The sequence below is a fragment of the Mus caroli genome, chromosome 13 (genome assembly GCF_900094665.2).
Source record: "Mus caroli chromosome 13, CAROLI_EIJ_v1.1, whole genome shotgun sequence".
Classification (NCBI taxonomy): domain Eukaryota; kingdom Metazoa; phylum Chordata; class Mammalia; order Rodentia; family Muridae; genus Mus; species Mus caroli.
In genome coordinates, this window is record NC_034582.1 from 68,425,061 (window position 1) to 68,440,381 (window position 15,321).

At 48.5% G+C, this 15,321-nt stretch overlaps 1 protein-coding gene across 4 annotated transcripts in view; it reads left to right on the top strand.

The window, feature by feature from the left end:
- The window catches only part of Slc12a7 (solute carrier family 12 member 7), an 83,505-nt gene that overhangs the window by 39,210 nt on the left and 28,974 nt on the right, over positions 1 to 15,321 (top strand). For all 4 annotated transcript variants that reach the window (XM_029468666.1, XM_021181012.2, XM_029468667.1 and 1 more), the window contains exons 2-3: positions 12,837 to 12,931; positions 13,334 to 13,456. In XM_029468666.1, the coding sequence (XP_029324526.1) occupies positions 12,837 to 12,931; positions 13,334 to 13,456 (218 nt within the window). The remainder of the gene's footprint in view (positions 1 to 12,836; positions 12,932 to 13,333; positions 13,457 to 15,321) is intronic.

Consider the following 15,321-nt stretch of genomic DNA (forward strand, 5'->3'; position numbering starts at 1 on the left):
CACCTGCCTCTGCCTCCCAAGTGCTGAGATCAAAGGCGTGCACCACCACGCCCGGCCCTCTTCTGCTTTGTTGTAGACCTCTATCATCTGGGCATTTGGGGAACAGCATGCCCTTTCTCAGCTCCGATGATGCTCTGCTCTCTGGGGAAGAGAGACAGGATCATGGCTAGCACCAGCTGTGACATGGGATGTTGGAGATTGAGGTCAATGAGGCTGTCTTCCTGAAGGGTATACTTTTTAGGTTAAAAGTCCCAGACTGCTTAGGTAGCTTCTAGGGCTGTCATCCCATAGATGACTAATGTACTGTTCCACAATGGAACAGTCTGGAGCTCTAATTTCTTTTGGCCTTGTGTGGGGGGTATGTTGCCATGCAGATCTACAGTGGGCATGTTTCTATGTACATGCATGCATGGTATGCACACATAAGTGCAGTGTACATAAAATTATGGTATATACTAATGAATGGGTGAAAACATGTATATGTGTGAGTGTGCATGAGTAAACATGTGTAAGCATATGCCATATGTACACATGTAGATATATGTTGTGAGTACTGTGTCCGAAATCTTGTCATTGTAGTGTGTCAGGCTCTGACCGCTTGTCTGAATTAGCTGCTTCTTTGCATAGAATCTCTTGGCTGTCAGGCTGTAAGGCTCCACTCTGCTTCTCTGGATTTTAGCTGGTTTGAACATAGATTTAAAAGCCGATTGGAGGAGATGCTTACCCAGGCTGCTTTGTAAGTGGACATAAGGAATACCAGTGACCTTTATGGTCACGTCTTGGGGACAGTCCTACTAATCCTAGGGTAGGAGGTAGAACAGGTTTGCCACATCATTTGGGAAGCCTTGCTTTATTACTCTCCGGGCCCCCAAACCTTTTTACTACTGTTCCTCTGAGCATCTTTGCCTTTCAAGCTATGTGAGACATGGTGCTACTGAGTTAGGTTAGGGCGAGCAGGAGAGTGGACAACTAGTTGTGCATTTAGGTACTAACCAAGGTTTGCAGGGTTTCCCGCCCTCCTAGGCGTTAACTTTGCTCAACACCTGGTTTGACAGTTTCTGCTTATACCCAGACCTGTAACCATGGAGCCTTGTGGAGAGACGTGGGCTGCCTGCCACTCTGGTGCAGATATCCTCCTGCCTGTGCATTAGAGCTGCAGCCCAGCATCAGTGCAACCTTGAAGCAAAATGTATTGCTTTGCAGGAAGAAGGTGGGGTTGGGCCTGAATGCAGAGGAAACACTCTAAGCCACTAACTTCAAAAGTTCCCACACTGAATCAGAGTGACAGAGAGGCCAAGTCGGGCCTGAAAGTCTTGAGCAGGACTCGGAACAGGTGGGAAAGGACTGGGCCTGTTCCCTGAAGGACAGAGTGGCTCTCGACTGGACCTTTCTGTCCTGGAAACCTGAGATGGGAGGCAGGGGTTAGAGGAATGTGCATGGAAAATGCCATAAGAAGTAAGTGGCCCTCTTACAAGTTCTGTGGGTGGTTCTTGTTTCTCAATATTTCCTTTGTTTTCTCTTCAGAATGCGTTGTTCATTCAGCCAGCAGTTTGCTGTTGAAAGTGGAAAGCTGTCAGCCTGGGGTCTTGTCCGTCAGCCTGTGGCTCTCTCTCATTAACCATGCTCTATCGGCTGTCCCGCTGGCCTGGATTTTCCAGGTTGCTGGATTTTCAGGATGTGTGAGGGTTCTAAGAATCTGGAGGGCAGTCAAGAGCTGGTGGGTATTCTTTTGAGTTTTCAGGGCCCTGAAACTCTGAAACCCATTCTAGCACAAAACCATTTCACAATGCAGCCACCAGGGTAGTTTTATGGTGGTGGTCTTGGCTCGGGGCAGGCCATCCTTAGGAAGCCAAAGAGCACCTTAGTGTTACCAGGCGGGACTTCATTTTGTTGTGGGTGCTTAGTAGCCAGGCCTATGAGCTACAGTTTGCCTACCTCCTCGCCTAGGCCTCTGTACACAAACTCAGCTCCTCTGTGACCCATGCCCCATCTCCAGTGTTGCTAAGCTGGATAGACTTTCCGCCTACACTTGATGGCAGGAAAGGGAGGAGGCTGCTGGCCTTTGCAGCCAGCTCTATTGGCCAGCCTCCTCAACCTATCAGGGGATATGGCTCTGAGTCCCCGGGGTTGCTTTCTATCCCTCCCTTGAGCCATTGAGGGATTAGTAGTAATGTCCTGGAGTGGAGCCCTGCCTGCCTCAGGAAGAACAAGGGTGGGAGGAGGCTATGCCTGGGTCATGCTGTTAAGGCCTGGCTGCCTGTGAATGGGTCTGGGGGCCTGCCAGGTTGCGCCTGGTTTCTCCCTACTAAGACACCACTCTGCAGGGAGCAGGCTGGGAGTGGGGAATCAACTTGCTGCCCTGGAGCAGATCCTGGGCTGAGGGCCAGCAGTGGTTCTGGCACTGCTTGGCTATGCCTATGAAACTTGGCTGGATTTCACAAATACCTGATGCTTATCTAGTGGAGAGGTTGTCTCCTCCAGTGCCCAGGACCCTGGCCACCTCTGACCTATGTGCACACCTCTCTTACATAGTCAGAATCTCTGAAGGGACTGGGTTCCTAAAGCTGCCTTTAGTTCCTCCTTCAGTGGGAATGGAGAGACTGCAGCTACAGGAGGAAACTGCATTTTGTAACATGCTTGCTGAAAAGGAATACCACATTTGCATGCTTTATTGGAGAGATGGCTCAGCGGGTAAGAGCACTGACTGTTCTTTCAGAGGTCCTGAGTTCAATTCCCAATAACCACACATGTGAGGGGTTTCTAAGTAGAAGGTGGGTAGGTGCTGGTCTTTGTTAAAAGTCAGCAAATTTGCATTTCCACAGGTGAGTTGCATCCAAACACAACCTTGTTTGTCACATGCAGGTCACAACCAAACACAGCATGGTGACTTTCTGGGGCATTATGCTTATTATTATCTCTGGTTATCCGTACACTTTAAAATGCATCAGGCTTCAGTTGGACATCTATGAAGCAGGGAGAGCCTGTATGTAGTGGGCATCTGCGAACAACTGTCCCTAGACTAACATAGGGCTGTCCCCATGTAAGATGACAAAGTGAAAAACCAAGGTGTTTCTCCAAGTTGAAACACATCCTGTAGCCTTCATGACAGAGGTCAGGGTTGGCCCAGGTTCCATGCAGCTTATCACATGTCTTCCAAAGCATCTGATGCACTTGAAAGAAAACTCCATGGATCTCTGTGGGCCCAGGGCCGTGGTGACTTTTCATAGGAGGCCTTGCAGTGGGCCTCTCCTCTCCCCTGTGAAGAACTGCAGCCTATGAGTAAACACGGGCTTGTGGGCAGTGTCTACAAAACTGCCAGCCCTTGTATGGTGGTAACTGTGGCTAATCCCCTTTATGTCATAGACAGGATGCCCAGACAACACCCTGACCATCCAGGTCGGTAACAGGGTGTTACAGCAGATGGGTCTTAAGTGGGGGTTCCAAGGGTGGTAGGTTGTTGGGGTGGCTGATCAGGATCTGGGCCTCCCTGGTGCCAGGTAGGAATGATACAGTCTGCCTGACCTTATGGCAGTATTGTGGAGCTGTGCTGCGGCTAAGTCAGCACTAAAGAGTTATGATAGATGTGTACTCTCTCTGCGACTGCTGCCATATTCCCCAGAGGGGCTCTGTCCACTGATGCCTAGGGTTTCCTTGTTTTCTTTCCATGCATGTTCTACTTACATGTATGTCTATGTACCATGAGTGTCTTGTGCCCATAGAGGCCAAAAAGAGGCCACCTAGAACTGGTGTTACAGTTGGTTGTGACTCACCTTGTGGGTTTTGGGAATTGAATCCTGGTCCTTTGAAAGAGCAGAGTCTTAGTGTCTCTGTCCTGTCCCAGGAGTCCTCGGGATATCTAGTTATCCTTGTAAGTGTTTCTTACACTAACTCATTTCTGGTAACCTGATGTCATGGGAGTAAGGTTAGGTCCTGGAGAGTTCTGTGGGGATCATTTCACTTCTGGTTTGGGTCTGGGAGGAAGGGTTCAGGGGATGAGTGCCTGTCCTTTAGTATAACATTGGGTCTTTCACTGTCCCAGGATTCAGCCCTGTTAACCTGATCACTGGGGACAGTTGTCTGAGGTCCTTCTACTCTATCTCCTCTCTAGGTCTCTCCCTTAGCGAGTTGGCTGCCCTATCTCCTTCACTGAATTGTCCACAGCCAGACCCTTTAGCCTTTGGGTCTGACATTTAGCCCTTTAATTTCTCTTTCTCTTTCGACAAATGACACGAGGTGTGGTCAGCTGATATACCACCCTCTCTGGTTTCTGTTCAGGCTGGCTGCCCTTGGAACAATCCTTTGCTGCTGAGGCATCAGCTGGCAGCTAGTAGGTATAACACAGGGAGTAGGCCCTGGCTGCCAAATGGGGCAGTGAAGGATTACGGAGTCACTGGCTGCTAGAGATGTCTGAGACCTTTATATATGCATCTCAAAGGCAGATGTCAGAAGATAGCTGCATGTGGCACAAGATAGGTAGGCATGGTACCTTCAGTTGTGTCTTTCTAGGAGTCTATCTGGCTTCCCTTGGTTTTGAGGTTCTTTGTTTCTGTAGTTGACCGTTTTATAGTTTTATACATGATGTTACCAATGTAGGCACCAGCTCTGCTGGAAGGTTTGCTAGAAGTGCTTGAAGAATCTCCATGGTTTGTGGCCCCCTCTAATCTAAAGGAAAATTCCCTCAGTACTTTTTAGATCCTCTCTTCTGTGTCCCAAGACCTGTGGGTCTGTGGGCTCAGAGGCTCTGGGGTTTGTAGCAGATACATCACAGCTCAGCCAAGCAGTCTTTGTCTTCCTGTTGTTTCCATGAGTGAGGCTTGCAGGGAGGAGAGGGTACATTCATAAGTCATTTGTTCTATTCTAGATTTTATGGCTGGAGATCCTTACCTGTCATTTGTTATTGTAGTTTTATTTTTGTGTTTCTGAGACAGGGTTTCTCTATATAGTTCTAGCTGTCCTGGGACTCAACACGTAGACCAGGCTGGCTTCAAACTCACAAAAAAATCAACCTGTTCCTGAGTGCTGTGATGGATTAAAGGCGTGTGTCCCAGCCATCAGACTCTGCCACATTTCTTAATGACAAAATCAGCCAGGAAAGATACACTGTGAGGCAGGAAAGATACACTGTGAGGCAGGGAAGATACACTGTGAGGCAGGGAAGATACACTGTGAGGCAGGGAAGATACACTGTGAGGCAGGGAAAATACACTGTGAGGCAGGGAAGATACACTGTGAGGCAGGAGAGTGGGGAGAGCTGAATGACTTAGTCACATCTCTAGTCCATCACCAACCCTTACAGAACCCAGGTGTCTCCAAGTAGTGTTCTCTGTCTCCCCATACTGCATTTATAGGGAGCGCTTGGCTTCGCAAATTTCTAAATCTTTGCTGCATCTCAGCTATGGAGGGTTCTGGGCTCTGACTGCCCCGTGACTTCTGAGTGAACCCTTTCAGGTTGTTCTGTTACCGGGTAAATGGCAGGCCATTGCTAACTGAGTGTGAAATTGACAGTTTTTTAGAAGTACTTCTGTAATGAGGGAAATGGATCGATTCTGGTCCACAAGTGTGGAGGCTTATCAGAAAAGTTTGTCTTCCTTCCTAGGGTGGAGAGGTTGCCTTGTGGTCTCGTGACCTGGCCACCTGATCTTACCCACAGGTGGAGAGAGTCTGTCTGCTTGGCACCTACCTGCAGAGACTGGTGCCTAGATTTCCTCCCAGCTGGTGGAGAGGCCATGTTTAAGTGCTTGGCTGGCAGTGGGTACTTGACCTAGTACCCACTCCTCCTCATGCTATCCATCCCTCTGCCTCCTTGGCAGCTGTGTACTCAGCTGATCTCTGCCCAAGATGCTTCTAGTTGTTGTGAATGTGTAGTCTGACACAGAGGGACGCCACCTCAGGTGAGCAGCTTTGCCTCAGAGCTCAACAGCTTTCAGCTCCAGTGACTCCTGAGCTCTGACTGTGAGTGAGTGGTTGTTGTGTGTGTTTAAATCAAAGTTCCCTTTGTGCAGACTGTAAGTGTCAAATATCCTCTCAAAAATATGATTCAGACTTTATTTAGATACAGAAGTAATTAGCAGAGATCTGAAAATCAATAGTCATCTAGATGACAAAATGGATCCTGGTGTGTTCTTTTCATGTAGATGCAGGTGTACTTTTCATGAAAGCATTTCATTCATTCATTCATTCTTTCTGTCTGTCTGTCTATTTATCCATCTATAACCTTTTATCTACCTATCTATTCTCTACCATCTATCACCTATCTATGTATCTGTCTGTCTGTCTATCTATCTATCTCTATCTTTATCATCTCTCTTTCTCTCTCTCTCTCTAATGTGTTTGAGTATACAGTCAATCTCTTCAGACACACACCAGAAGAGGGCATCAGATCCCATTACAGATGGTTGTGAGCCACCATGTGGTTTCTGGGAATTGAACTCAGGACCTCTGGAAGAGCAATCAGTGCTCTTAGGTGCTGAGTCATCTCTCCAGCCCGTTTTATTCTTAATTATCTCTGTGACTCTGGTGGAATTAGGAAGGGAGGACTTTTAGATGCTTTCTCAATGCCCTGAGGATGAGGTACCATAAATACTTCCCATCTGTTTGGTTTAGGTGTGATCCCACCTGTGATGTAATCTCTTTGGATCTGCCCAGCCAGAGCTTGGACTTTGATGATGGGTGTATCTGTTAAAGAATTGGTGTAACTGGGCTTGGGGGGACTAGAGAGAATGGTTGATTGTAGACTTACACTGTCTTTAGCACAGCCCCCAACTGGAGGAATGTACTGAAATTCTGACGATTTGTTTTACTGTCTTTAAGGTTTGCATTTGTGTATATGCAAATGTATGAGTGTGTGTATATATGTGTGTGTGCACGTGCATGTCTGTATTTCTGTGTTGTGCACTCATACATTACTTTGATAAGCGATGAAATGAAAAGGCAGATTTGTACAAGTTGCCACAGTGGACAACTTACTGTGAGCCAGGTTGAGGCTGTGTGTCATGTCTACCCCAGTCTCCCCAGCATCTGTTTGTATCCTTACATTTCTTTCCAGGTCTGGCAGCCCTTGGCCATCCTGTACAGTCGTCCCACTGAAGAGTTGTTTAAATGTCATCTGGTAGACAGCTTCACAAGGGTCTTGCCACCTCTCCCTGGGAGTGTTGGTCGGGCTATGGGAGTGCTGTTTCCTTAGATGAGTGGTCATCACTATACCTGTGCATCTGGGCAAAGGGTGAGGAAAAGTTTGTTGAGCACACCAGCTGTGACTGCTCAGAACAGCATTGTGGCTGCCTTTTGTGAAAGACCCAGGCAGGTGGGCTGTGGTTGGAGGCTGGAGGTACGGTTTCTGAAGAGCTTTTGCCCTTCTGTGTCTTTCCATGTAGCCCTCCTCCCTGGAGACTAGTAACTTGAGCTGAGCTGGAGGTGAGCAGCAGAGACTTTGTTCAAGGTCATGAGCTCGAGTTGGCTCCATTTGAGCATCTGAGGGAGAATCTGAAACCCTGTCTCCTGACCCTCTGGAGGGTTGTTGGGCTATGAGTCACACCCTGGTCCTCTGTGTCCTCAGAGCTGGTGACACCAGAGTGTGTTGTATTTGTATGTGTTTGTTTGTTTTTGTTTTCAAAACAGATTCTCACTGTGCAGCTATGGCTGGCCTAAAACTTGCCAAGTAGACCCGGCTGGCTGGCAACCCTCAGAACTTTATCTGCCTCTACCTCGTAATTGCTGGGATTAAAGGTTTGTGCTACCACACCTGACTTCTTTAAACCTGATATTAACTTATTTCCTGACATCAGAAAATCATAAGAATATAAAGAAGTCTCTCCTATGCTTGGCTTCAGCTCTCTGCATGGGACATTTTTTCCCATGATGAAATATTCTTTCTCTTTCTCTTCTGCATCTGTCTCTTCTCACACACATGTAAAGGCTGTGAGGCTCTTTTGGGACGTACCCTCTCCAAAAAACACATTTTCTTTCAGACTCTCTATAGCATTTACTAGGTGAGAGGATTACTGTTCACACAGCAAAGATCTTATTTGAGTTTCACCGGATCATATAGCGTGTGACGTCACCACAAAAAGCCTGCTATCTTGGCTTCATTCTGGAATTTTCCTGTGTGCCTCTGCTTTCTGGGCAGCAGGAACTGCAGGCTTGTGCCTGTGGGCCCTACAGCCTGGATAGTGGCATGATGGGAGTACCCCCTGAGACGTAGGGTCAAGAATGTTTGCAGTCCAGCTACCCTTTACTATGATATGATAGCTGTGACCCCTCAGTAACTCAGCTGGGCCTACCTCACTAGGCTGTGTATCCCCCCATTGTCTCTCAGCTACAATTCCCAAGGCAGTTTCTTCTAGCCTGACCCCTGGTCTGCACACCGAGGTATTGTAGCAGGTCTCCATGGCTTGGGTGGTCCTCAGATGCCTGTGTGTGTCTGTGCTCCAGTCAGTTGATGCTTAGATGGATGGCCTCAGAAGTGGTCATGGGGGACTTTCCAGATGGTGCCTCTTGGCTTTTGACATCTCTGACATTTCCTGGTTACATTTAGTCTTAGCATCCATCCCCCTGCCTTAGCTCTGTAGTCAGTGATTCTCTTGAGATAACCTAAGTGGAGAATGAGCTTAGCAAGTCAGTTGTAGGTGCTGAGAATACACTTAGTTACTAGTGTGCCCTTCTTCTTCTTTTTGTTTTTTTGGTTTTTGGAGACAGGATTTCTCTGTGTAGCCCTGGCTGTCCTGGAACTCACTTTGTAGACCAAGCTGGCCTCAAATTCAGAAATCCGCCTGCCTCTGCCTCCCAAGTGCCACCACCGCCCGTCTGTGTGCCCTGCTTCTTGACTTGTTAGCTGACAGAGGTAGGAAGCTACACACGCGTATGCATGTGGGTAACATGTACACACACCCTGAAAAGCCCAGAGTTTCCCTTCATTCTTCAGATGTGTCACGCCTCAGGGCTCATCTGGTCATCCCTTTCCTGGAGGGGTAGAAACTGGCCTCCACTGTCCACAGTGTAGTTGGGTGTTTGTTAAATTTGTATCTTTTACTAGAAGACCTGGGATGCTGTTCTAGAATGCTTTACCCATACTCTGGAGAAGGAACTGAACAATGAGGATTCTGTGTTTGCTTATAGTGTTCTGGGTGGTTAGCATAATATTTATATAGGTTAAAGGTTATGAAAGGAAAAGTATTGGCCCAGGAAGGAGATTTATCTGCCCCACAGGGACAGATGGTAGGGAGTAAGAAACAAAGGCAGGAGATAAAGGATGATGGGAGAAGAGCAAGGGAGAGGGTAGAGGGTTATTTGTCCTTGAGGACAAAGGACTGTCTTGGAATAGAGAGGAGACAGACATGGCCAATTGGCGACTTCTAAAGGTAAAATAGGAAGGCTTGTGTTAGGATGAGGTGTTTAATTTTAATTGGGCATGGTGAGCCAAAGGGGGCTTTTAATCGCCGGACTTCAGTACTTTGATACCTGGATTTTTGGTACTCAGGCTCAGGAGGAAGGATTGGTCAAATAAGGGAATAGACCTTGGGGGCTAGCTCTAGGAATGTAATCTAATGACTTTTAGCAAGGCAGAAGGAATTGGGGAGAAGGGCAAGGCCCTCCAGAGCCATGCTAGAGCTGACCAGCGTCCCTTCAGCTCACACTTCTTTCCTTGGAAGGTTTGAACCACACTGTTCAGCTCTCTCTTAGCCAGGGCTCTTACATCTGTTAAGTTTCTGTCTTGCTGTGGTCCACCTCTCCTGTTTCTTTCCGTGTGACTTCATCTGTCTTTTGACTGTCTTATATCTGCCACATGTAAGTATGGTGAGATGAGGAGATCTCACATTAGGGACAGTTGATAGTACTGGGTCTTGCCTCCAGATGGAAGGAAGTTCTGCAGGATGCTGGCCTGGTGTCTCTGCATAGGGGCAGGTATGGATTTGATGGGTACCCAGGGAGGTTGTGCCTTGGTCTGTATGAAAGGCTCTGCCTGATTTTGCAAGGGTGAGCATATATGCATAGGCAGATCAGCAGACCTACTGTCTCCAGCTTCCTCACCATTCAGTAAAGGACCAGCCAGCCATATTTTCAGCATCAGTCCATGGTGTGGCATACAATCTTGTCCCCTCCTACTTGCTCCAAGGTTCTGATGTATGAGCTCTGGGAGGGATTGTGTCTTGCTGTGTATATTCCACTGTCCTTAGAGTTCCTGTCTTATCAAAGGCACACCGATGGGAAGCATAGTGTGGCTGTGTTTTCAGCAGTCTGTGCTGCTCCATTGAATTCTCTGCAGAATCAGTTCTGCTCCTACCTTACTGTCGTTCCTTGGTGATCTGGGGAAAGCTAAGGGCCATGAATTAGGAGGACTGGGACATGGGTGGGAAGGGTATGGGTGGAGGGGGAGGCTTATAGCATTTGAGTGCAGTACTGGTGAGGGAATTTCTTATTAGAACAAAGCCACTTCTGGGCTGTGGGCCCTAACAAAGGTTTCTCCCTCTGCTTTGGTTTAGCATAAGTAATCGGATGCCACATTTTAGGGGCCTACTTCAATTCAGGGCAGGGCACTTTGTGTTCTTTTGTTCCCTGACCCTTGATGACCTTGATTATTGGAGTTTGTTACTAGGACCTGGGTCGGGTGTATCCTGAGACAGAAAGGATCTAGTGAGCTTCAGGGACCTGCGTCAGCAGCTCCTGTTTGGGTACCAATCAGGATTGATGGTAAACCACCGTCTGAACTAGCTAGTAGGGTAGGAGGTGTGTGTGGGCCTTCCCCGGAAGGCCAGCATAATCCCATTGGGATTTAAGGAATTTGAAATTCAAAGCTACTGTCAAAACAAAACAAAACAAAACCAACCTCGGTGTGTGTGCCTCCTCCCTCAAAGAGGGCTTTAGTCTTTAATGGGGCCAATCGCTGAGGTACTTGGCTTTTAGGATAGTCATCCTCAGAGGTATCACATGTCTGGTTAGTAGGACTTGAAAGGGGAACAATGTAACTTGCTGTCGCCCAACTGGAGGCTGTTTAGAATCTTTACCTGGTTCCTCCTTCCAAGTAGCTACCTTGAAAAAGTCCAAGTAAAGAATCATTGCCTGGCTCCGACCCTATGCTTCCTACCCATGATGCTCAGCGATCAAGACCTTGGTTCCAGACACCAGCACAGGGGACTCGAGCTGTCACATCAGGACTCTGTTCTTGGTCCTCCTGAAGCCCTTTGTTTCTGTCATCTGAGATTGTGAGCTTTAGTCTTACTTCCAAAAGGTGACCTGGACTCGGGGAGAGGTCTCAAATCAGAAGTTTCCTTCAGGTTCTTTCCTTCTTCAAGGATGCTCCCTTCCTGCAGACCTCTGACCGCAGTACCTCAGGATCCCTACTTAAGCCTCAACGGATGTCAAACTGTAACCTTATATTTTTTTGTGACTGAACAAATGTCTGCATCCTGGGGCAGCTGGAACATGAGGTATCAAGACCATGTGCCCAATGCCTCGGTGCTCCATGCTCAGGAATCCAAACCCCCATGGTGTGGTCTCCCTATCCAGGGCATCATAACATTACAATGGTTACTGGACCTGCCTGTCAAGGGCCTTGAGTGTCCAAGACTCCCCGTCCACTGTGGACATGGAGGAAGCAGAGGTGAGGACCCTCCTTGTAGGGTACGAGTGTAGAACACACTGAGGACCTAACCTGTCTCCCCTTACCCCGTTTGCCAAGACTGTTCTTGATTTTTTGGGGGGTGGGGTGGGGTGTTCCTTTTTACTGCCCCTGTTCCTGAGAGGAGTAGGGTCACTCCCCCTGCCTCAGGCCTGCATTTCTTTGCACGCATAGCCCTGTGTACCCACCCACTCATGCCTCACCAGAGGAGGTTATATAGCTGTTGCTGGGTTAAGTTTCCTTCCCCCTTATTTTTTTTTTAAATATATTTTTTTATTACGTATTTTCCCCAATTACATTTCCAATCCTATCCCAAAAGTCCCCCCTAGCCCCCCCCCACTCCCCTACACACCCATTCCCACCTTTTTGCCCTGGCATTTCCCTGTACTGGGGCATATAAAGTTTGCATGTCCAATGGGCCTCTCTTTCCAGTGATGGTCGACTAGGCCATCTTCTGCTACATATGCAGCTAGAGACACGAGCTCTGGGGTACTGGTTAGTTCATAATGTTGTTGCACCTACAGGGTTGCAGATCTCTTTAGCTCCTTGGGTACTTTCTCTAGCTCCTCCATTGGGGGCCCTGTGAACCATCCAATAGCTGACTGTGAGCATCCACTTATGTGTTTGCTAGGCCCCGGCCTAGTCTCCCAAGAAACAGCTATATCAGGTCCTTTCAGCTTGCTAGTGTATGCAATGGTATTCCTTTCCCCTTATAAGGTCGTGTCCAGCAGCACCTGAAGTTCCTCCCCATGCAAATGAGGCATCTCCAGGACCTCAGTCCCAACCAACCCTCAATTGCCTGCACTCACCCCCCCAAAAGGTTTAAATAGCCTTTGTTCTCCCCGCCAATAAACTGAGCCAGTTCTCTGAAGCTGTTCCTGTGTGTGTGTGTGTGTGTGTGTGTGTGTGTGTTCTTACTTGAGTACTCACCAGTCCAGTGTGGTGTGCAGTGAGCCTGGCTACCCTGAGGGGAGAAGCAGACATAGAACAGTACCATCTCATATGTGGAAACTGAGGCAGAGAGGACTGGTCTGGGAACCTGGCTGTATGAGACCTGTCCTGGGTACTAAGGGATAAGGAGTCCCTCAGAGGCACATCTCTGCCAAGACCCTGACGGGGAAGGAATTAGAATACAGGGTCCAGTACCTACTGATTTGGCCACTCCCTGGCTCAGAGCCTGCATGGCCTATGATCCTGAGACTAACCTGACTATCTTCCACAGGTGATGGAAACCCCAGGGAAAACAGCCCTTTCATCAATAATGTGGAGGTGGAAAGAGAGAGCTACTTCGAGGGGAAGAACATGGCACTTTTTGAGGTAATTTTGTTTCAGTTTCTACACGAAGAAGGTACATTAGTGAAGAACCTGTGGGAAGAAGGTAAAGGAGTGGCCATCTCCCGTGCCCCAGGCAAGGGCAACCTGCTCCTCTGCCTGAGATCCACTGAGTTTATCTGTTTCTGATAAGTGAGCTGCAACCTGGGCTGGTGCATTCCTTACAGTTCCTAAAGCCTTGAGGACTCTCTCAGTGCCCCTGACTTCTGATTCCAGACCTGCTGGATAGATGTTCTGGGCACACAGATGTGGGGGTGGGTGGGGTGTTCCATTCACTTGACTGTGGGCTCTTGGGCTCTACACAGTCCTGGGACAGATGGATCTCCTTGGCTGCCTTGAGATGTTGACGGACCTGGTTCCTACCTATGTGATGCTTTGCCCCCACAGGAAGAGATGGACAGCAACCCCATGGTGTCATCACTGCTGAACAAGCTGGCCAACTATACCAACCTGAGCCAGGGTGTGGTAGAGCATGAAGAAGATGAGGACAGCCGGAGGAGAGAGGTCAAGGTACACGCGCTCCCCTCGGCCGGATAGCAGTCTTGGAGGTTTCTAGACAGAGAACACCCTTGCCAGGTTTTCAGATGATGTGTGCCTTTCCCTTCATGAGGCCTGACCATTTTCATCTATACGGTACTGTGTCTCAGTGGACACCTCCAGCTTCTGGGAAGGGACAAGGTCCTAGAAGTCATGTGCAGGCTGCCCTGGATACTCTTGAGTGGGCATCCTTGGGATCCATATAGCTCCAAGGAGAAGGAGTGGCACTAAACCCTGCCTGAGGCCTGACTTTGTGTTTCATTTTATTATTTGGTTGCAGTGTTTGTTTGTTTTTGAGATCGTCTCACTCTGGCCAGGAGCCCACTATGTCACCCAAAGTTGGCTTTGAACTCACAGTAGTTCTCCTGCCTCTGCTTTCAGTTACTAGGATGACAGGTGTGTGTGCCATTATGTCTGGCTTAAAGCCTTCCCTAAAGCTTTTGAGTTTTGTTCCCCTCAGTTCTAGCTCCCTGAGGTCTCTGCTTTCTCTGGAAGGAAGAGTTCAATGCTGGTGAGCAAAGATGAAGGTGATTTGTCACATCTGTTTGTCACATCTATCTGCTTCCAAGGTGCTTCTCATGAGCCAGTACCCAGCCTGACTGTGGCTCTATGAAAGTCAGGCCACAGAGCGGCATTGGCTGTCTTCTTTCCTCCTGCTGTAAACACAGCAGGGTCAGGTCTACACAGTGTTCAGCACTTCGCAGACGATTCAGATCCGGGGCCATGTGGTCTCTGGGGACAGGGCTACGGTTAACAGAGGCATGGGCTGTCTTCTTGGCAGTAGAGCAGTGGTTCTTAGAAACATTGTCTGGGCCATGCCTTTTCCTGCCCTCTCCTAGATACTCCGGGCATCCTTAGCTGACCCTGTTGAGATGGCAGAGTCACAGCTGCCCAGATCTGCTGAATGATGGGCTGCTGCTATAAAGGAGAATTTAGGAGCTGCTGTAGTGGTAGGTTTGTCACTCAAATGTGTTGGTGGGGTATACTTGTGCCCCCAGCACTGCCCCATGGCCCAACAGGCTCTTGGGCCTCAGAAGCCCTAAGCCTTCCCTGTCCCCAGCACACATGTCCATTTGTCCATCTGTCTATCTCTTTTGTCTCCTGGAATATGTGTCCAAGGAAAACTTGGCTTGTGCCAGGGAACAGACACTAGACTGAATGCCTCTTGGAACTGACCCTCAGCTGCAACTCTGCATAGTCCAGGCCCTGCTCAGGATGATTCCGTAGTGTAGTCCTTATTTCCTTAGAGTGGAGCCCAGCAGACTTGGCTGCCCACAACGGTGGTGTGGAAGGAACCCGTCCTTGTAAGCAGGGCATCCAGGTTTGGGGAGATTATACTTCGTACAGCCATAGTATATTTTACCCTAACACAAAGTATGTCAATTCTCTGGCTAGTGTTTCCCTGGGTAACATGTTTCTGGACTGGATTTCAGTTGATTAACAGCTCACAGCAGAGCTGCTTATCGTGGTTGAAAATGTCCTACTTAGGAATCCATTGGGTTGGCAGGACAGAAGTAGAGCCCGCCTCTGGTATCTCCTCTGATGGCACAGAAGTTTGTCCCCAGAGACAGGAATCACTTTCTTTTGAGCTGCTTCTGGGTTGTAAACAGGTCTGGATCATCTGGACAAAGCTAAGAGTTCAGAGGTGGCCATTCCCTTTTTGAAGGCACTGGGAACCCCAGGCAGTAGGATATTGGGCAGACAGTTAGCTCCTGAGCCCATGTCTCATTGGGATCTGAAGCTAAGCTATGTGGCCTGGCAGCTGCTTGTGTATCTCAGGCTACCCATCAATGGCCTGCCTAGAGACGTTTTTTTTGTTGTTGTTTTTTTTTTTTTTT